General features: G+C 55.3%; 2 protein-coding genes across 4 annotated transcripts; one reads left to right on the top strand and one right to left on the bottom strand.

Moving 5' to 3' along the window:
* The first annotated feature begins 4,746 nt into the window (after positions 1-4,746).
* On the top strand, positions 4,747-14,324 carry BLCAP (BLCAP apoptosis inducing factor). Its single transcript, XM_055139133.1, has 2 exons — positions 4,747-4,901; positions 12,414-14,324. Exon 2 carries the CDS (start codon positions 12,590-12,592, stop codon positions 12,851-12,853), a length of 264 nt encoding a protein of 87 aa, XP_054995108.1. The 5' UTR covers positions 4,747-4,901; positions 12,414-12,589; the 3' UTR covers positions 12,854-14,324.
* Positions 8,368-12,387, bottom strand: NNAT (neuronatin). Of its 3 annotated transcripts, none has more exons than XM_055139134.1 (3): positions 10,528-12,386; positions 9,630-9,705; positions 8,368-9,391 (listed from the first exon to the last, which is right to left on the bottom strand). In XM_055139134.1, exons 1-3 carry the CDS (start codon positions 10,597-10,599, stop codon positions 9,162-9,164), a joined length of 378 nt encoding a protein of 125 aa, XP_054995109.1. In that variant the 5' UTR covers positions 10,600-12,386; the 3' UTR covers positions 8,368-9,161. The 3 variants fall into 3 exon arrangements, with proteins under 3 accessions (XP_054995109.1, XP_004612552.1, XP_004612553.1); XM_004612495.2 differs by having other exon boundaries at positions 8,371-9,391; positions 9,625-9,705; positions 10,528-12,376; XM_004612496.2 differs by lacking the exon at positions 9,630-9,705 and having other exon boundaries at positions 8,371-9,391; positions 10,528-12,387.
* Positions 14,325-20,189: the final 5,865 nt, after the last annotated feature.

Genomic DNA, 20,189 nt, shown 5'->3' with positions numbered 1-20,189 from the left:
AGGAGGGAAACAAGGTGAGAAAGAAGCCACTGTTGGGAAAACGTGGAGAAACACTTTTTGGAAATTAATTGTCATTCTTGATCTTCCTCTTCAGCCTTTTTAAAGGTTTCACCACCTTATCCATAAGCTCTCTCCATTTTTTCTTTTGTTTTTTGTTTTGCCTAGTACAGTTTTGTTGGAATTTATTATTTAAATCAGCAAACTTCAGATGTGCAGCATTGAAAATGAACATTTCTATATACCACATTAAGGTCACCAATCAAATTCCAATCCTGTTCTTAGTTTTTGGATTCCTCGCAGCAGTACTGAAGGTCTGCTCCTGACTCAACGCTCAGGGATCGCTCCTGGGTTGCCCCAGACCTCATGTGGTGCCAGGACAGAACCCGAGGTTCTCTTTCAAAGCATGTGCTTCAATGCTTTGAGCTGTTCCTCTCGCCCTCCACTTCTGTTCTTCACCAGCTGTTCCTTGGATTCTCACGTACCCGCTTCCCTTTCTGGTGACTACTGTTTGGTCTTCGAGCCTGAGTTCATTTTTATTTTGGTGTTTTGTTTACTCCATCTGAATGAGATTGTATATTGGTTTTTATCCATCCAGCTCATTTCAGTTAGCATAATAACCTCCAGGTGTATCCATGTTTTAGCAAATGGCAGGATTTTTTTAATAATCTAGAAATATTACATTGTGTGTATATATATCACTTTTATTCATTCATCATTTGAGGGGCACCTATATTGTTTAGTTAGTTCTTGGCTTTTGCTAATAAGCCACAGAAAACTAGGGGGGGATGCATAGATCTCTCAAGGTATTTTATATTTGGGGGTGCCAAGAACTCAGATAAGCTAATTGCATGGTATTTGTTTTTAATTTTTTGTTTGGGGGCCACATCCAGCAGTACTCGGGGCTTATTCCTGGCTCTGCATTCAGGAATTATTATTGGCAGGCTCAGGGGACCATATGGGGTGCCAGGGACAGAACCCAGGTCGGCTGTGTACAACACAAGCACCCTATCTGCTGCATTATTGTTCCACTATTTTAAATTTGGGGGGATGGGGACAGGTGCTGGAACATTATAGGACTGAAACCCAATCATGAACAACTTTGTAACTGTATCTGTGATTCAATTAAAAAATTTTTTTGAGGGACTGGAGCAATAGCAGAGCGGATATCGCGTTTGCACACGGCCAACCCGAGTTCGATTCCCAGCATCCCATATGGGACCCCACCCCCTCCCGGGGCACTGTCAGGAGTAATTCCTGAGTGCAGAGCCAGGAGTAAGCCCTGTGCATTGCCGGGTGTGACGCAAAATAGGTTTTTTTTTATTTTTTGAATAATTGTTTTGGAGGGGCAATGTGTAGGGGTTACTCCTGGCTCTGTACTCAGAAATTACTCTTGGCAGTGTTTAGGGGACCATATGGGATGCTGGGGATTGAACCAGGGTCTGCTGCGATCCACAGGCTCTTTCACTCCTTCATATTCCAAGTGGAAATCCGGGTGTTCCATGCCAATGCTCCAGCTCCCATCAGACTTAATCTCTGTCCTTGCCATCTCCTTCCCCAGTTACTGCTCTACGCTCACACAAAGCTGCCACCCCTTCCCGATGGTTTCCCCAACCTCAGTGCCTTCCAAGGCCAGATGGCTTTCTCCAAACACCCAAACACGGTACCATTCCCCCGCTGAAAATGGCATGTTACTCTTAAGATAAAATCCACTTAGGAGAGTTCACCTCTTGCCCTCACTCCCTCCCCTCACTCTTACCTATGTCTGTTTAAAGGCTTCCTGCGCCCTTGCCCCACACTACCCCTCAGCATCCTGTCTCCTTAGGCTACGTGCCAGCTTCCTGCAGAGAATCCATGCCCACTGCTCACCCTACACCGGGGCTCCTTTCATTTGTTTCTGGGCCACACCTAGTGAAGCTCAGGGATTACTCATGACTCTGCACTCCGGAATTACTCCTGGAGCTGCTCAGGAGATCATACGGGATGCCAGGGTTCAAACCCAGCTTGGCCAGGTGCAAGTCAAGTGCCCTATTTGCTCTGACCCCTGGACTCTTTTTGTTTTTCATGACATTCCATATGACATATTCCATATATTTCTGTTTAAAATTAACTTTGTGAGCCGATGTCCGCTGAGACTGAGAAGAGGCTCCAGGTAGGATTCCATCTTCCTTCCAGACGCTTCTGCCCAAGGACTCACATTTCCTGGGACAATGGGCCATTTGCACCACCATGCTGGGATGAGACCCATGGGCCACAGCAGCACCCCACCACCACCACCACCACCTCGAGGCCACATTCCCACAGCAGCAGTGCAAACATGTTGGTGACGATGCCCCTGACCTTCTACTTTGGCTACAAGAATGTGGAGCTGCTTTTTGCTGGGCTGCTGATGAACCCAGCTGCAGCCATGGCCGCAGCTTTCATGGCTGTGTTTTTGCTAGTGATGGGCTGTGAAGGGCTCAAGAGAGCTCGTGAGGGGCTGGCGTGATAGCACAGCGGGTAGGGCGTTTGCCTTGCATGAGGCCGACCCGGGTTCGAATCCCAGCATCCCATATGGTCCCCTGAGCACCGCCAGGAGTAATTCCTGAGTGCAGAGCCAGGAGTAACCCCTGTGCATCGCCAGGTGTGACCCAAAAAGAAAAAAAAAAAAAAGAGAGAGAGAGAGAGAGAGCTCGTGAGCTTCTGTGTGAGGTTTAGGAGGGGCGCCCTGCACAGTCCTCGCCTTTCCCAAGACCAGGCATGACCTGCCCCACAGACATGCCCTGGCAGCAGCTGCTGAGGCTTGGCCACCCGGTGCAGACATCACTACACCTGCTCCAGGTCGTCCTGAGCTACCTGCTGATGCTGACCGCTATAATCTACAAGGCCTACCCCTGCCAGGTGGTGGTGGCCAGGCCGGCACCCAAGTACTAGCTCTTTGGTCAGAAAGTGGAGGTTGTGGATTCGTGCCATATGAACATGGAGACTCTCCACCAGGAGGGCAGGGGACACAGGCTTCACCATGGATGAAAGGGTCCCTCCTGTGTGTCTCTCCCAAGAGGCTCTTTAGCAGCTGGTGAGCGGATGTCTCTGAACTCCAGTGATGGCCTCTCCTGACTCTCTTATTGTTTTGAGATGCAATTTCTGTGTTTCATCTAATTTCACTGACTCCATCTCTGTTTCTGGTTATTGTGCTTTTGCTTTGTTTCACGGTGTTGGGGGTTTTCCTGAGTGAATGGAAAGGATGAGCTTCAGCCTAAACTGCTGGTGGCTAAAAAGACTTTCTACCTAAAGTCTTTTTAGATAGACGTTAGAACCCAGATAGTCTCTGGGTTCTGCATCCAGAACCCAGTCACAATGAAAAATCCTGAGACTTCAGGCAAAAAAAAAAAATAATAAATAATAATAAAATGAACTTCGTGGGGCTAGTGTGCACATTGGGATAGTAGCTTTGAGGGATAGGTGAGGCATGTTGCAGGTGGCTGACCAGGGTTTGAGCCCCAGTCCCACATATGGTTGCAAAGTTCCACCAGGAGTGATCCCTAAGCACAGAGCAGGACTAAGCCCTGAGCATTGCAGAGTGTGGCCCTCTCCCCCGAAAAAAGAAAAAAAAAATAATAAAGTTACCATCGTTGGGTCGGACAGTACAGAAGTAAGGCGCTTGCCAGTCTCAATCCGGACACCCTACAAGTTCCCCTGAGCACCATCAGGAGTGATCCCTGCGGGGCTGGAGCAATAGCACAGCGGGTAGGGCATTTGCCTATCACGCGGCTGACCTGGGTTCGATTCCCAGCACAGGATGTGCACAGCATCCTGTGTGCAACCTTAATGAGTACTGAAAATAAAAGTGTGAGAGAGGCTGGAGCGATAGCACAGCAGGTAGGGCATTTGCTACCCGGGATCGATTCCCAGCATCCCATATGGTCTCCAGAGCACCGCCAGGTGTAATTCCCGAGTGCATGAGCCAGGAGTAACCCCTGTGCGTAGCCGGGTGTGACCCAAAACAAAAACAAAAAGGAGTGATCCCTGAGCAGTTCAGGGTGTGCCCTCTCCACGCCCCCCCCCAAATAAGTTTACATCGGATCCCTTTGTCATTCCCCCCTACTCGACCTCGGTTCTTTGATGACTGCCCTCCTCACCCCGACTCTTCCTCCACCGGACTGGTGGTTCCGGGAGCTCGGCAGAGTACCTGTGTCACCCTCCACGGGGTCCCCTGAAACTTGAGCGGGGCGCGTGCGCCCAGGAAGCGCTCCCGGGACGTGTCCAGGTGGACACGAAAGCCCTCCCCGGGCGCCCGCCACCGCCAGCCCGTGAGGTAGGCGTTTCATCACACAGGAGGAAGCCGGGCGCCGGACCGCGCGGGTGGGCTGCCGGGCGCCGGGGGCGAGAGGCGGGGCCGAGTCGGGTCGGGGTCCTAAGTTCAGACTCGGACCTTCGCTCCCGCCGAGCTCGGGCGCCCGGGGCGTGACGGCGAGGGGCTTCCGGGCGCCCGGCGGGACTCACCCGGCGGCGGCGCCGCCACGGCCGCCAGCCCGGCGCTCCCAGAGTGCTGCTCACCGCCCGCCGCAGATGCGGGAGGGGGCCGGGCCCCGCCGCGGGGCTGTCCGCGCCGCGCCTGATTCGAATCTCTCCAGCCGCGAAGCCCCGGGCGCGCCCCGAAACCCGCCCAGGCAGGTAGCCAGTCTTCCCAGCGACCCCCGAGGCGGAATCAGAGGGGGCGTCGTGGGGGGAGGGCCCCCGGCGGGGGTTGCGCGGACAGGCGCTCGCGGCGGATAGCCCGGCCCGGGCGGGGTCCTCGGGCGGCCCGACTGGAAGAAGAAGGGGGCGTCTCCCCAGCTTCCGGCGGCAGCGCTGGCGAGCTGAGGCGGAGGCGGCCGGTGGCGGCGACGGCGGCAGTGGCGGCGGCGCCATGGCAGGGCTCGCAGGTACCTTGGCGTCGGCCTCCCGGGGAGGGGCGAGAGCAGGCCCGCGGGGCGGCCGCACCGCCATGTTGTCCCCGCGGGGTCACCTTAGGCGGCGGCCGGTGCCTCGCTCGGGTTCTTCTTCCGCAACCCTGAGGCCGCCCCTCGCCGGGGCCACGTGACCGCCTGCTTCGTCTCTCTCTCTCTCTCTCTCTCTCTCTCCCCCCCCCACCTCCCCCCGCCGCAGGGGCCTGTGGGGGGCGGGGGTCCCTGTCGGGGCCTGGCTTCTCCCTCGTGCTTCCGGGGTCGGCGCCGGCCCCCGCTGCCCGCGGGACTGGGGGCGCGACTTCCCGGAGGCCCGCCCCGGGCCCCGTCGGCGCTTCACTGGCTTTTTTTCTCTTTTATTTCCCCCTTTTTCTTCCCCAACCCATGGCCTCGCAGAGGGTCTCCCGCCCGCGCCTCGGCGTCCGGGCTGCTCCGTGGACGCTCGGCCGCCGCCCGCGCCCCCAGGCTTCCCCACCGGGTCTGGGCTCCCGTGCCCGGGCGCCCCCCGCCCCGAGGCCCCCCGGTGGGGCGCCGGGGACGGGGGACACTCGCTGGGCCTCCTGTCCGCCCACCCGCCTTCCCGTGCCGCCCCCCCCCACCCCCCCCCCACCCCCCCCCGCGACACGGCCACTCCGAGTTCCGGCCGGAGTGCTAACTCAGGTTAGCGCTCGTCTGTGTGTTTGGAGACTCGTGAGTGTCAAGCACATCAGAGTTTGGGAAACGCACACACACACACTCATACTCACACACACACACACACACACACATGCGTGCGCGTGCCACTTACATGCCCTGGTGGGTTTCCGGTGACCAGGTCGATTCTGCATCTGGCACCAGTGGTCTGGTTGGTGCCGCCCCAGTTTCATCCACTGCTGTCGCAGGGGGCTTCAGAGAGGAATCTGGAGGTGTGCGCTTGGTTCCTTGTGGTGGCGGTGGTGGTGTTTGTTGTTGTTGCCGTCCTTGTCTCGGGAGCACGCATCAGCATCCCATTTCAAGCCTGCCCCTGTGGGTCTCCCCTGGTCCACGTGACGCCCCGTGATGCTGCGACTCCAGCATCAGCCTCCTGCTGCAGGGGGGGTTGGGGGGCCGGGGCAGGCTCAGTGGGGAGGGGGAAGGGTCGTCCTCACTGTCTGTGGCCTGAGGAAACCTGAGTTCCCCTGGAAAGACTTGTTGGTTGTTCTGGTCCCGTTTTGATCCTGGAGATCCTGCATATTTACTGGAAGCCCTGGAGAAAAGACTTAGGAGACTGAAATTTGTATATGTGCGTGTGTGTGTGTGTGTGTGTGTGTGTGTGTGTGTGTGTGCTGGAGTTTCTGCACATTTCAGCCTCTTGGGGTGGGGAGGACCGACTGCAAAGTTGGAATTAATTGTACTTTCAGGGTGCTGGTTCCTTAGTAGACGCAAGAAGTGTGGAAATAGCTATCTAGCAGATGATCTGCTCCCAGAAACCGCTTCCTGCTCACCTGGGGTGAAAAATTGCTGTGCTGCAGCTGAAGGGTCAGAAGCCCCTTCTCCTTCCCTCACTGGGTCCCATTCCTATGGCAGGTGCCAGGGACACCTCACACCTCAGAGTTGGGACCTGAGAAGCTTAACCGCGTCTAGTTCTGCTAAGCAGCAGCCTTATCAGGCCATTCATTCCAGAGGGTCACACCTGTTGCTGTAGAGCCCCAAAGCCACTCCGTCCCCTCACAGACTATCTGCTGTGGCCTTGGCCTTATTAGGGGTGGTCAAGGGGGTTTAGAGAAACAGGACATTGCAATAAAATCTGGCCATTCTCAATTCTTGCTGCATTTCAGTAAAATGTTTTGTTGAGATCATTTCTGGAAACATTTTTTTATATATTTTCATTTTGGGGGTTATGCAGCAGTCATCAGACCTCCTGGCTCTGCACTCAGGGATCACTCCTGAAAGGGCTTGGGGGACCATATGGGGTGCTGAGGATCAGACTTGGGTTGGCTACATGCCAGGTAAGCGCCCTACCCACTGTCCTATCTCTCCAGCCCCTGGGAACATTTATGCCAAAAAGATGTGTTTGTGTTTCAGGCATCTAGACATTATGAAGGAATAGAAATTGAAACGTGTTCCTTTTGTCTTCTCTGGTGGGTTGTGTTTGTGGTGAGAATTTGAGAGTTTAGGGCTGGGGTATGCCTGGATATTCTCATGTCCCTCTCATGCATCTGGAGACCTCAGGGCGACCCTTGCCTGGAAGTGTGTCACCTTACTGTGCTGTTTCCAGGTCCTGACCTGGATGGATGCAGGAAGCCCGTTATGGGCTTTACCTAGACTGTCTTGAAAGTCCTGACCTGTGAGCAGTCCCCTGCCTGCAAGGGACATGGGAGGCAGGGGTTGCTACTGTGACCCTGATAACTGAACTGAGGTTATAGCATTGGGGACCGTAGAGTCATGGGCACACCTTTAGGGGGCCCTGGGGGAAGGGCTGCCCTCACTGAGAACATGTGCAAAGATGTTCGTGGTTCAGTGGATTTAGTTAGGAAACTAGGAACTCCCCGTCTTGCCCTCTCAAAAAATCAGGACTTGGAAGTAAGTGTAGGGGTTGGCTGCTAAGGAGTCCCCAGGGGCAGGAGGCCGGTTCTGCTTTTGGAAGGTGGAGACCCATTCTGCACACCCCAGGCCTGAATGCTCATGGCCACTGTGATGTCAGATGCTTCCCAGTATGTTGGGGCAGTGTGGCACTAGAGGTGCTGGGGGTTGGGTGGCTTGCTTAGTTGGGGGGAAACTTGATCAGGCCCAGGGTGAGCTGCTTTGTGCTCCGGACTTGTTTGTGACAACTGTGACTAAGGGATTTGAGAAAGTGGCAGAAAGAGATTTATGGTCCTCCAGCTGTCTCCTGGGTGTTGACCCAAGAACAGGTGTGGAGTGACAAGCGCACATAAAGCTGAGACGAGGTGGAGCAGGCGGCGGGGCCATTTGTGGAGGCTGTCAGCTGAGCCATGTAAAAGGAGCCCGACTGCTGCTGAGAGGGAGAGCAGAGCAGTCAGGAGTGAGCGGTACCCCAGCGCCCACCCTGACTTGATGGCAGGGGACAGTCCCGGACAGGGACCTGGTAAGCACCCTGGAGAATAAGGAAGTGAGTGCTGGGAGAGGAGGGGAGGAGAGAAAGCGACAGAGGCTCTAGGAAAGGGGGCCAGGGGAGAGGGCCAGCAGGATGCTCTTAGAGTGGCTGGGGGAGGTGACAAGTGGCTGGAGTGCAGGCGAGAGGCTCACATCACACCTCTCCTCTCCTGGTTCCTTGTACATGCAGGGCCAGGACAAGGGAAAGGGTCCTTTATCTCAGGACAGTGCTGAAGGAGACAGAACTTGGGTTTTTGAGGGGTCCCACTTTCCCTTTAGCAGTGTGCCCACTCCTCCAGGGGCACACCAGCCCAGGCTTTGAAGTGTGTGGTCTGGTCGAAGCCGAAAAAGAAGTCACGAGAGTTTGGTGTTTTTTTTTTTTTTTTTTTTTTGTACCTTCACCACCCCGCAGGGTCCAGGACACTGTGCGAGATGGGGGAGGCACGGTTTTTTATTTTTTGTAGAGGTGGTCCCTGTCCTCCAGGAGCTTACAGTCTAGCCGGGGAGACACAACTAATGCACACTTACACAGTCAGTACGGTTAGCCATTACCACAACATTGACCACAACTGCGTGAGACCAGGGAAAAGCAAGATCAGTGAGGGGGGGGCTGGGAGGAAGTGGTTCGTAAGTTTAGTAAGGATGGGTTAGTTCACTGCCAGGGTAGGTTCCAATTGAGTGACATTTCTTCAGTAGGGGCGGTTGGGGGCAGTGAGGGGGAGGGGAATCGAGGGGCCAAGGGGAATAGAGGGAGCAAAGGCAGCAAAGGCTGGAATGAATGTGCTGTAGGCAGGGGACACTGAGAGGGCCCCATCTCCGCCCTCCGTGAGCCCCCAGTCCCGCCACACAGGCACTGGGCCGCCGGGTGAAGGCTTCAGAGCTGCTGCTGCTGCTGCTGCTGCTGCTGGAATGTCCCGCCTGATGGCTGGTCGTCTGGGTCTCTGATGGGGCCCGCTGGCATGGCCCGGCTGCAGGCAGGGTGGCGCCGTCCCGACTTGGTCCAGATCAGAATGCGGTGCCTGTGCCTATGCCCCAGATCTTGGGGGCTGCTCCTCCCATCCCCCCGCCCCCTCTACCCCGCCCGGCAGTGGGACCGGTGTGAAGGGGTTCGGAAGGGGTCTGGTGGTGTCGTTATCGGTGCTGCTTCTCCGGGGGCCACTCGGGCCCTCACTGACCTTGGCAAGTGCTCCTCTGGCGAGCGAGCACTGGGGCCACCCCATTCCTGTGCGGCACGGGCTCCCATGCTGGCCGAGAGGCACAGGAGCACCTGGTGACACGGCCGCCCAGGGCTGGGGGCTGGGGTCTCAGTGGGGGGCTCGCTGCCGGTGCTCTCCCAGCACCTGCCGCCCGGTCCGCGACACGGTGTAGGCCAGCTTCTGCAGGGAGTACCTGAGCACCTGCGGCGAGAGACGCAGGAGCGCCCTTACACGGGGTTCCCCGGGGCGCGTGTGTGCGTGTGCGGCCCTGCCCGCCCCGGCCCGCCCCCGAGCCGCCCCCGCCCGCCAGGCCAGTGGGCGGAAAGGCGGCCAGCGGGTGCTGCTCGTCCACGAGTCAGGGCAGCTGGAGCTTTTCCAACTGTGCTGAGGGCTGCATGGCGGCAAGCTGATTGGACCCACAACTTAGGTTATACCTCACTTCTCGCAATGGGCTGTGTCCCTGGAGTATTTCGAAAAGCGAATCCTACCCAGTAAATGCAGCATTCCAGGAACACCTTGAAGGAAATACGCGATTCTTTTGGCACGGGAATCCCTTTAGCAGGGAATTCTTCCTGCAGAGGGGAGCTTTTAGGGAAAATGATTTCAACGGGCAAAGCGTTTTTCTTCGATTTCTTTTTTTTTTTTAATATTACAAAGCGCTTTACCTCTATTTGATTTTTTTTAACGCAATTTCCTTTACTTGGGCGAGCCTTGTTCTATCATTTCCCCCCCCTGAAAATCAATCTTTTAACCTCTCGTTTTCTTCAAAGTGCTTTTATCCGATTTTTCGTTGTTAGCTCCTTTGTCTAAATTTTTCTGCATTGCGCTTTTTATCTAATTCAATTTTTTTCTGTCGAGTGTTTTTGATTTATTTTTTCCTGCAATGCGCATTTTCTCTAATTCGTTTTCCCCCAGTGAATCACTTTTTCTCTCCTTTGTGGCGTTATTTTTCTTGCCTACCTTATTAAAACTTATTTTTTGGCCCATCCCCATAGTGCTATATTTAAAACGCAAATTTCCCCACAATGCACAATTAAATTCTCTTTCTCTCTCTTCCTCTCCATCTCTCTCTGCTACCGCATCCTTTCATAAAACAAGTGCCCCACCTCCCTCCAGGGCTTGAGTCTGGGTGTAGCGGGTTTTCCTTACCACGTTGGTCGCCCAGAGCCTTGCCGAGAGTCCGCGGCTGGCGCCCGCCGCGCCCCAACTCTTTGTTCCCGGCCGGGCAGCCGGGTTGGCGCGAGCGCGGTGGGTAGGGTCTGTGTGCGCAGGGGGCGCGGGCGGGAGGCGGGTAGCGGGCGCGCACCTCGGGCCCCTCTGCCCCCGGCCCCGCTTACCTGCAGCAGCACGCGAAAGATGTACCAGCCGATGATGAGCAGCTCCGCCGAGGCCGCCGCCACTGCCGCCATGGTTCCGAGAGTGGTGCCGGGTGGGCGCGGAGAGCGAGGGCTACCCGAGGCGATGGGTTCCGAGTCCGCGGCTGGGCGCACTGCCGCAGCCGCCCGGGCTGCGCCTTAAGTAGCTGCCGCGGTCCGAGTGCGCATGCGCGCGCGGGAGGGTCCGAGAGGAGGGGGCACGGGGGCGACTCCTCATTCGCCAGGAGGGACGTGGGGGAAAACCATCCCCCCGCTCTTTCCACACTGACCCCCGCCTCCGAAGTCCCCCTGTGGCCCCCCTCTTCCAGAAGATTCCGCCGTGCGGACTCTATTCAACGGAGAAAAGCTGCAACGACTGAGTCGCACAAAGATTCGCGGGTCGGGGTGTGCGCTTCGGCGCAGAACCGCTCGCCGAACCCCGTGTCCCGTCTCGGAGCCGGATGGAAGTTTAGGGAGGGAGATTTGCCCCGCAGCGGGGAAAACTGCCCCTTGTAGGAGCCTTGGCTTTCCCAGCCCTGCTCGGCGCTTTCTTTTAAGTCTCCGCGCCCTGGGCTTCCCCGTGCCAGTGCGCGCAGCCTTCCCCGGGTCTCCCGGAGCCGTGCGCGCAGCCTTTCCCGGGGTCTCCCTGTCCCGCTTCTCACAGCGGCTCCAACTTCGGCCGCGGCGCCCGGACAGCAGAGCTGGAGCCGGGCTTCGGGCACCGATCTCGGGCCCGACGGTCTTCCGCCCGCGGAACACTGCCGGGGCGGGATCTGCAGGGGTTTGCCGCCTTTGTGCTCGGCGGGGACGGGATGCGGGACGGGATGCGCTCTCCCCGAAAGGGGTCGGGGTGCGCCCTAGGATAGGTTGATGTTGGGCAGGTGAGTTTCAGCCTCCGTCTTCTGCTCCCTTTCCCCCGAACTCTGGTAGTTTTTCATCTGGCGCGGTTCTTTCCTTGCGGGATGGCGGGAGCCTGGAGCGGGATTTTGCTCCCGCCACCAGAGGGTTCTGGCCGCCGAGGCACCGGCTTCCAGAGAGGTGGGAAGACCAATCGGCAAGGCCCCTCTGCTACTAAGCTCCTCTCTCTGGCAAACTCGGGCACCTGAACCAACTTGCATTTGCTCCTATGTGAATAGAAAATTAATGTAGACTAAAAGCTCATAGAGGTCAGGTTTTGTAGAGTGCCAGCAGCAGATGGAGAGAGTTAGTGATCCAAGGGAGACCAGTTTGGGACAAAATATCACGGTGACATGTTCCCCCCACTGACTTTCGAGGAAGTTAGCCAGTTTTAGCAAAATACACCAGAATCTTTATATTACTTGAAAAGGGCAGATTCAGGCCAGGCAACACTAAATAGTTGGTGGTGGTGGCTGCTGTGGCTTCCCAGAGCATGTGGCCTGGTGCTGGCAGGGTGTTGCCCGCTGCCTGAACTCTCCACCCAGCACTGCTGTGGAACACTGGATACAGAGCCCAGGCTTTACTTTGGGGGGGGGGGCACAGCACAGAGCCCGCAGCCCTCAGGTGGCAACCACAGGGCGGTGTTGTGAGGTCTGGGCCCTTGAGGACGGGCCGCAGCCCCAGGAGGCGATACATGATCTCTGCCGGGCAGAGCCCAGGCTATGCCAGGGCCCCGTGCCGACCCTGCGGAGAAGCCCTCTCCCTCTCCCTCTCCCCGGAGATGCCCTGGAGACTTGGAGAGGAGACTTCCCCGGGCGGGCAGGGAGGAATGGGCATTCACATTTGCTGTTGTTAACCATTTTCCCAAATAAGTATACATTCTGTTCCTGTTTTTTGTTTGTTTGTTTGTTTTTTGTTTCTGTCTGTCTGTTTCTTGTCTGTTTGTCTGTTGTGTTGACTTTTCTCTCCAGGATCCTTGCTGCCTTGGTGATCCCAGGCTGACAGCCAGAGAGCACAGCGGCTCAGCTCCTGGAGAGTGAGGGGTGAAGAAAGCGGAGGGCAGCCGCCTGCAGCCGCTGCCTCCCATTAGGTCGGTTCCTGCAGCGGCGCCCGGCGGCCTTGGAGAAGGCCCTGCCCAGCAGAGATCATGTATTGCCTCCAGTGGCTGCTGCCCGTCCTCCTCATCCCCAAGCCCCTCAACCCCGCCCTGTGGTTCAGCCACTCCATGTTCATGGGCTTCTACCTGCTCAGCTTCCTCCTGGAGCGGAAGCCTTGCACAATCTGTGCCTTGGTTTTCCTGGCCGCCCTGTTTCTCATCTGCTATAGTTGCTGGGGAAACTGTTTCCTGTACCACTGTTCTGATTCCCCGCTTCCGGAATCAGCACATGACCCTGGTGTTGTGGGCACCTAACAGCCCAGTTAACTTCTAAGGAAGCAGAAGACGGGAGGGGAGGCATTGACATAGGTCATAACGCATTGGAGTTTCAAATCCCGCAGATCTGCGGGTGCCACATTCCTGACGGTGCCATTTTGGCCTGTGATGTTTTATCCTTATAATGTGAATAAAGGCACTGACTGGTGCTTTTATAGTAGAGTCCTATAGCCGTGGGTGGTCTTGTGGTTGTGTGTGTTCTGTCCCTATCTCCATCCCCAGCTGGCAGGATGGCCACCCTCCTTGCACCAGTCATGTGAGGAATCTTCGCTTGTCCTTGTCAGCCACTCCGGCGTGACCTGGACAAAGGAAATGCCAGTCTCATTGTCCCTCTGGGACCCGTCCTGGTCAGGTCCCACCCTTCCCAGAATATTACCAGCTCCTTTTTGCCCCTCTCCTACCCTTTTCCTTTTTGGGGGAGCACCTGTCCAAGACAGGGCTCATTTTTGCACTTATCTCTAGTTTAAAGAGATTGCCGATGCCGAGAGCCTTGCTTTTTCATCCCTTCCCTATTCCACAGGCCAGACAGAAACCTGTCTTGACTGTTTGCTGCCCTGAAACCTCCAGTGTTTTCTCCACTTTGTTTTAAGAAGCAACAGGTACATGTTGCTCTTTTTACCTGAGGCCTGGGGTCTTGCTCACCAGCCCCGCCTCGCTTCCTTTGCCCTTCCTTCTGCTGCTCTCGACTGGCCGCAGGAGGGGCCTCCTTGTCTCCCATGCATGCTCTGCAGGGTTGAGGTGTGCTGTGTTCTGTAGACCTGGCAGTCCCCAGCTGAGTGAATGGGAGTGGATTTGTGCGTTTCATAATGGCCATACTCCCCTTGAAAGGTTTTGGATATATTTTGGTGTGCTGTGTGTGTGGACGTGTGTGTGTGTGCGCGCGTGTGTGTATAAATACACGTGTTTTCCTTTTGAAGAAGCTTTATGGAGTGTGTTCTGATTTTTGAGGTGTAGTGATGAGTAGCTCTAGTAGGTGCTGCTCCAGTTTTATTTAGCATGGGAATTGCAGCGTGACCAGCACACTGGACTCCGAGGTGGTTTAGACAAGACAGAGGGCAGCAGTGGCCGTCATCCTCATGCCAGGAGCTTCTCCATTCCTGCGCGTAGAGACTGTACCCCATGAAGAACACACAGGAAGACTTTGTGACTGTCACTTGCATTTTTCTGGTTCTGCGCTTCAGTAGCAAGTGTTGGGAAACGAGACTCTCTCCTGGCCCCTGCCCCTGGGAGCAGCATGATTGTCCCTCCAGTCGGAACCATCCATCCTTCTGTGGCCTGACCAGGACGGGAGGTGGGCCAGGCCCAGGACAGAACTGGAGGCAGCCCATGTAGGGAATGGGGCCTTGAGGCCACACTTGTGGAACATTTGGACTGCTATTCTCGAGCTTCTATTTCTGGTGTGTTCGTTGCACAGCTGTTTGAAATGTTTAATAAAGCTTTATAAACTTTGCTTTGTGGTTTTATATGGCTGTAGTCTGTTTGGGTTGTGGTGTTGGGTTTCTAAGTTGGTGGGGGGCAGGGGGTAGCATGTTGGGGCCGAGTCCTTGGCGCCAGAGGACCTCGGCCCGAAAATTTGATCTGCTCTTGGGAGAGCAGCTGGTTGGGTTGGGGGAGGGAGGCCGGGCAGGGAACAGGAGGGAGCCTGAAAGTTTTCAGAGATGAAGCATTTGCTTTTCTCAGCTTCCGTGGCTCCTCGCCTGAAACTGTTTCCCTCCATAGGACATTTGAGTAACTGATCCCTTGACAAACAACTTAAGACAGCTGGAGCTCTAATCATCAAGGATTTTTATGGGACTGCTTTTGAAGTAAAAATAAAGTGAAACCCCTTATGGCATTGCAAGTGGAAAAATAATTAAGGCTGGTTGTCCGACCAGGGAACTTAAAACCCTGGCTAGAAATGCCAGGACAGGGCAGTTCTGTGTCATCAATGTGTACGTGGCCATGACCTCTTGATACAGAGCATGTCCTTTGAGGGCCCTATGCTGGATGTTCCTAAGTCTCCTACTTCTAGAAAGCATAGCTGAAGCACTGCCTGCCCCAGGTCCAGGCTACTGAGACAACACGTGGAAGAAGACTTGGAATATTTTACACAAATTCACCTGTTTTACCTAGACTTTTAACTTCTTGCTACAGAGTTTGGTGCAGTTTCCTATTGCCCTTGAAAATCTCCCCATTGCCAATAGTCTGTCCCCTTTTTTTCCACTCCTGATGGTGCTTATTAGCGTTTTCTCATTTCCTAACCAAAATTTGTTTAAGATAGGTCCATTTTAAATTTCTTTTCCAAGAATCTGCTTTTTTGATTCTATCCACTGAGTATTTTTCCAGTCTGACTCGTGTTTTTTATCTCGGAATTCGCCTTTTCTGAGTGTCTCGATACTTTTTCATGGGTCAGCAGAGTCAAATGGAGGAATGACTGGTGAGAAGGATGTTTTTTTGTTCAACAGATAACTCAGCCCCTGTGTAGGCTTGCTGGGGCCTTCAGGGGCAAGACCCAGGCCTGATTCTAGCCTAACAGGAAGACTTAGGAAAATAGACGAGTGCATGTTCCAAAAACAGAAGGCTTTTGTGGGCCTTCTCTCCCAGGGAGGCTCCTGGACGATACATGAAGCCCAGATTATTGCTTATTTTGCTCTCCTCCAGAAAGCCGCTTTCTATCTCAGGCCAGGCCTTGTTCCCAAAGCTTGGTGGCCCTTTCCAGCGGGGACCGGCTATCTGCTCTCTCCCAAAGTGACCATTAGTTCAGCTTGCTGCTGCCCAGCAGGGTGTCCCTAGCCAAGGCAAGCCCTTCTGGAGAAGAGTGGGCCGCCGCAGACAGCCACACCCTGCCGTTCCACCGATCACTGGCATCTAGTGTGGACTCCTGAGACTGGGGGCTGCGCAGCCTTATTAGGGTCACTGGAATTGCTGTGCCGTGGAGCATGAAGGCCACATTAGGAGCACTCACAGTCCCCCTGCCTTGAGGACAGTGGCTGAGGTTGGGGAAGGCAATAGTGCCTGGGCAGACGAGCCTGCGTGTGCTTTATGATTTATCCCTGTGCCCATAATAGCCCCAGTATGCTCCCATCATGAAGACTACTTAGATGTCCCCAGCCCTGCAGGCCTGCCTGTCTGCAGCCACGTTCTTCAGCCTTTCTTGTGCCTGTGGGCAGCTCCAGTCCCCCGACTCGAGGCCGATGGCTAGCGTGCTGGAGCGCTTTCCTCAGCCTCTGTCAAGAGCCGGTGCTGGCACTCGGCAGCCTTCCTCGGCCTTCCTACTCAGTCCCTGGGGCCTGTCAGGATCCCACATAGAGCTGGACTTTGGAATCCTGCAGTGGACAAGGTGGACAGCCCGTGTCACCAGGGTATTGTCCAGGGCACAGAGAAAGGAGATGATATGTGGCAAATAACCCCATAAATAGAAAACATTTAATAATGCCGTTGTGGGTTGTTTCGAGTGCTTTCTGGGGAGTCTCTGATCTAGGCTGGGGAGGGCTGACGTCCAGACAGACCTGAGGACAGGTGTAATATTTAAGTAGTGAAATGGCAGTGAGCTCTTGGCATGTCTCACCACCTAGCGAAGCATTTCTGAGCTTCTAGAGACTGGCCTGAAAGCACGGTGTCCTCCATATCTGACTGCAGTCTAGTGAAAGCTTGCAGGGAGTTCTGAGGGGCGTCTACAACTGACCTGCTGGTGTCAGGCCCCAGACTGGATCCTGAGAACTCTACCGTTTCCAGTGACTGGAGCCATCCGCAACCAGGATGTGGTGGACAGAGGGTGGGCCCGTGCAGACCCCTTCAGGAGGGATTCTTACTGGAGGGAACCACGTAGTGTTTGAGTGATGAGAGCAGCACTCTGTGACCAGGTCTGGGTCATCCCGGGCCATCAAGAAGCAGGGAAAGTGGATCCCAGGAGTGAGGGTGGCGAGCCGGGGTAGGGGAGAGAAAGAGGAGGCTGGGTAAGGAGGGGATGCTGAGAAGGACGACGGAAGGAATGCAGACTGCAAGGAATAGCGGTGGGCAGGGCCAGAGAAGGGTCCCCCCCCCCGGGGGGGCTCTGAAGGGTAACTGCTCAGAAAAGAGGAAAGAATTTAGGAGTGCTCCCCCGAGTGACAGATGAGCCTGTCCAGTCTCCATTCTGCTCTGAAAGCCGGCGGGGGTGCAGTTTGGCCTGTAGGTATCAAGGTGAAGACAGCTAGTCTCTGTCCTGGAGAAAGACTTCCAGGGCAGGGGGGTTCAAGGTGAGCACATGCTGGCTGGGCGGCCGTGGAAAGGCCACAGACACGCCCTGGCCTGCCCGGGCATCGGGACAGGACTTCAGATATTGGGCTGGGTAGACCAGAGAAGAGTTCAAGGTCAAACGGATCTTGGAAAGCCTCCTAGGGCGTCACTTTTGTGACTGTTCCGTCCCTGTAAAATAGAGACCGAGACAGTAAATTGGCCAGAGCTGTCCTCAAAGCAAAGCCCGCTTTTTGGAGACTCCCTCCGTACCCTGCCTTGCTGCAGGCCTCTTGGGGAGACCAGTCTGAGGAGCATTTGCCGGGCTCTCAGAACTCCCGGGTGAGGCATCCTCTTCTCGAGGGTTCCCGGGCAGGCCCGGGCTGATAATTATAACTCTCATCAGTGCAGTAGTGGCGTTAGGGAGAGAGATCGGGGCCCTATGTCAGCTCCTCAGCGTGAATTCCCACGATTATCCTTTTCCAGATTCCGAAATGACACTCGTAAGAGGGGTTATGCCCCTTGACCAACATCCTAGTTTGAATGCCCTGCTGAGCCACTGCCAGGCCGAGTCTTCCCTGGGCTCCTCCTCTTGGGAGCCCCACCTTCCAGCCTCTCCTCTACGAGCTCCCAGAGTGGGGGTGTGTTGGAGAAGTGATTTTCCAGGGAAAGGGTGAGCCTGACCTTCTCCAGAGACTCGGCCTCGCCAGGGTTCCGGCCTCTCACCTCTTTCCCTGGTAGCCTAGAGACGGCACAGTCTCCCGGAGCGAAGCCCCCTGCCAAACCCCTGCCGCCTGCCTGCTGCTGCTGGCTGCCTTCCAAGGAAGGGCAGGAGGAAGAGGAACAGAGGCCCCAGCCCTGAATGTCACTTCTCTCTTCTGCTCGCTTTTCCCTGGGCTTCCGTTCCCCCAGCTCCACTCCAGGCTGTTCGCTGACTCTTTCCAGAACCCTCTTCTGTGAATCTTGACCCTTGTTCTTCCCATCTCATAGGTGTTGGTTGAAATACTTTATGTCAAAAAAAACCTCTTTAATCGAATCATTTTTTTTAAGAATTTATTTTAGGGGCTGGAGCCATAGCACAGCGGGTAGGGCGTTTGCCTTGCATGCGGCCGACCCGGGTTCAATTCCCAGCATCCCATATGGTCCCCCGAGCACCGCCAGTGCTCATTCCTGAGTGCATGAGCCAGGAGTAACCCCCGTGTATTGCCAGGTGTGACCAAAAAAGCCCCCCCCCCAAAAAAAAACAGAATTTATTTTAAATTTTGCTTAAAGAATAAAATTTGAATATTGTCGGTACAAGAATAGAATAGACTATTAGAACCGTCAAGAATCTTAGCCTAAAATCAAAGCAGACTTTGGAAGCCCTTTTGAGAGAGGAAGATAGACACAGCCCTTTCTGTTTCCTCATGGCCTTTGGGCCCAAATCCTTAGCTTGACCATCCAGGCCCCCGACAACCCTTTGGGTAAAGGCTTGCTTGGTATTTGTCCCTTGACCGGGCCTGGCACAGAACTTGCTAGTTGGCTGGCCAGAGCACAGGTGGGTGCATGACTCAATTTCTAGACTCTCTAAGGAATTGGATGGCCCAGTCTTTCCTAGAAGGAAATAGAATTCGGGTTTTTTCCTAAGTCTCATTTGGTAACTCTGAAGTGAAATACTTAGCAGTGAGATATCCTCCCAGCCTCTGGACTAATAATCTGAACAGAGGTGTGTTGGGCAGAGCTTAGGGGATACTCAGTAGCCTGCCGGCTGTCCCGAGGCAGTGGTTTGCCCGAGGTTCCTGAGCACCCCAGCTGTGCCAGTCGCCCCCCAACACGTGGCTGAAGGTAGGCCGAGAAGCGCGGAGGCCAGGTTCCCTTCTTCCCTCTTCTTTCCACGAACTCCATATCCGTCCTCACGGGGGACGCTTCCCAGATCTTGTCCATTCTCTGAGAAGGCCCCAGTATCTGAGAGATTCTGATTTGCCCTGGGCTCACAGCTACCCCCGGGCTGGTCTTGGCTCTTGAGCACTGAGCTCTGACTAGTCTACCCTCTCCATGGCTCACCGCCCCACTTCCCTCTTCTCATCCTCTGTGGAGTGATGCTCAGGACTCCCTCCTCACAGCCTCACCCCTCCTTGAAACACACCTGCAGACGTATCCGCCAAGTGTGTGTGAGATTCATGTCCCTCCTCTGGCCCCGTTACTTCGGGGTCTCTTGGAGGAAAGACATAGACCCTGGTGGTCCCTGGACCCCCGACCTCAGTACTCCTGGCCAATGGGTTGGGTGACAGCGGGGTGGGACTGATTTTTGGTTGCTGATTCTGGGTTTCGCTTTTAGCTTACTTAGTCCAGCATGGACTAGTTCTTTGTCCCCGACCTAGAATCATTTTTATGATGCTGTATTTCATCTGGTCCTCCGAGGAATGGCGGCCATTGCCCCATAGCCTGCCGTGACCGATGGTCCTCACTCCATCTCCTCCTCCTAGCTGGAGGGGCAGGCTGAGAGATGTTCTGAGCCAGTAGAATCAGACAGGGACTTGTCTCTGAAGTCTTCCGTGGGAAGAAGCTCACTGAAATCTCACGGAACTGCCCGAGGCCTGTGTGGCTGTGCCCGCTAGTGAGAGGTTCCAAAGATGAACCTGGCTTTGCCCAAAATGAGTGGCCGAACTGGGATTTGCCTCCCCTCCCACTGCTTTCCCTTGCCTCGCCTTGCCACTCTCCTTGTCCTCTCTCCAGCCACGCAGGAACGGGCTGGGAGAAGGGCTGCCCAGGGTTGTGTCCAACGAGTATAGGGTTGAGGTGTGCAGAAGTTACTGTGGCGTTAGACAGAAAACGTCCACACAGTGCTTTTCAGAGACCCAAGAAAAGACTTTTTTTTTGGGGGGGAGGGTGTGTTTAATTTGGGGCTAATGCTCAGGGATCATTCCCGTGGCCCTCAGGTGACCATATGTGGTGCTGGGGATTGACCACATGCAAGGAAGGCATGTGATGTACCCGCTGTATTATCTCTCCAACACCTAAGGGACTTCATTGGTTTTGTTTTGGGGCCACAGCCTGCTGTGCTCAGGGCTTACTCCTGGCTCTGTACTCAGGTTTATTCCTGGTGGGCTCAGGGGACCATAATGGTGCCGGGGATTGAACC

The sequence above is a fragment of the Sorex araneus genome, chromosome 5, assembly GCF_027595985.1.
Source record: "Sorex araneus isolate mSorAra2 chromosome 5, mSorAra2.pri, whole genome shotgun sequence".
Classification (NCBI taxonomy): domain Eukaryota; kingdom Metazoa; phylum Chordata; class Mammalia; order Eulipotyphla; family Soricidae; genus Sorex; species Sorex araneus.
Note: the sequence above shows the minus strand (reverse complement) of the source record. Positions and strands in the feature narration are given on the sequence as shown.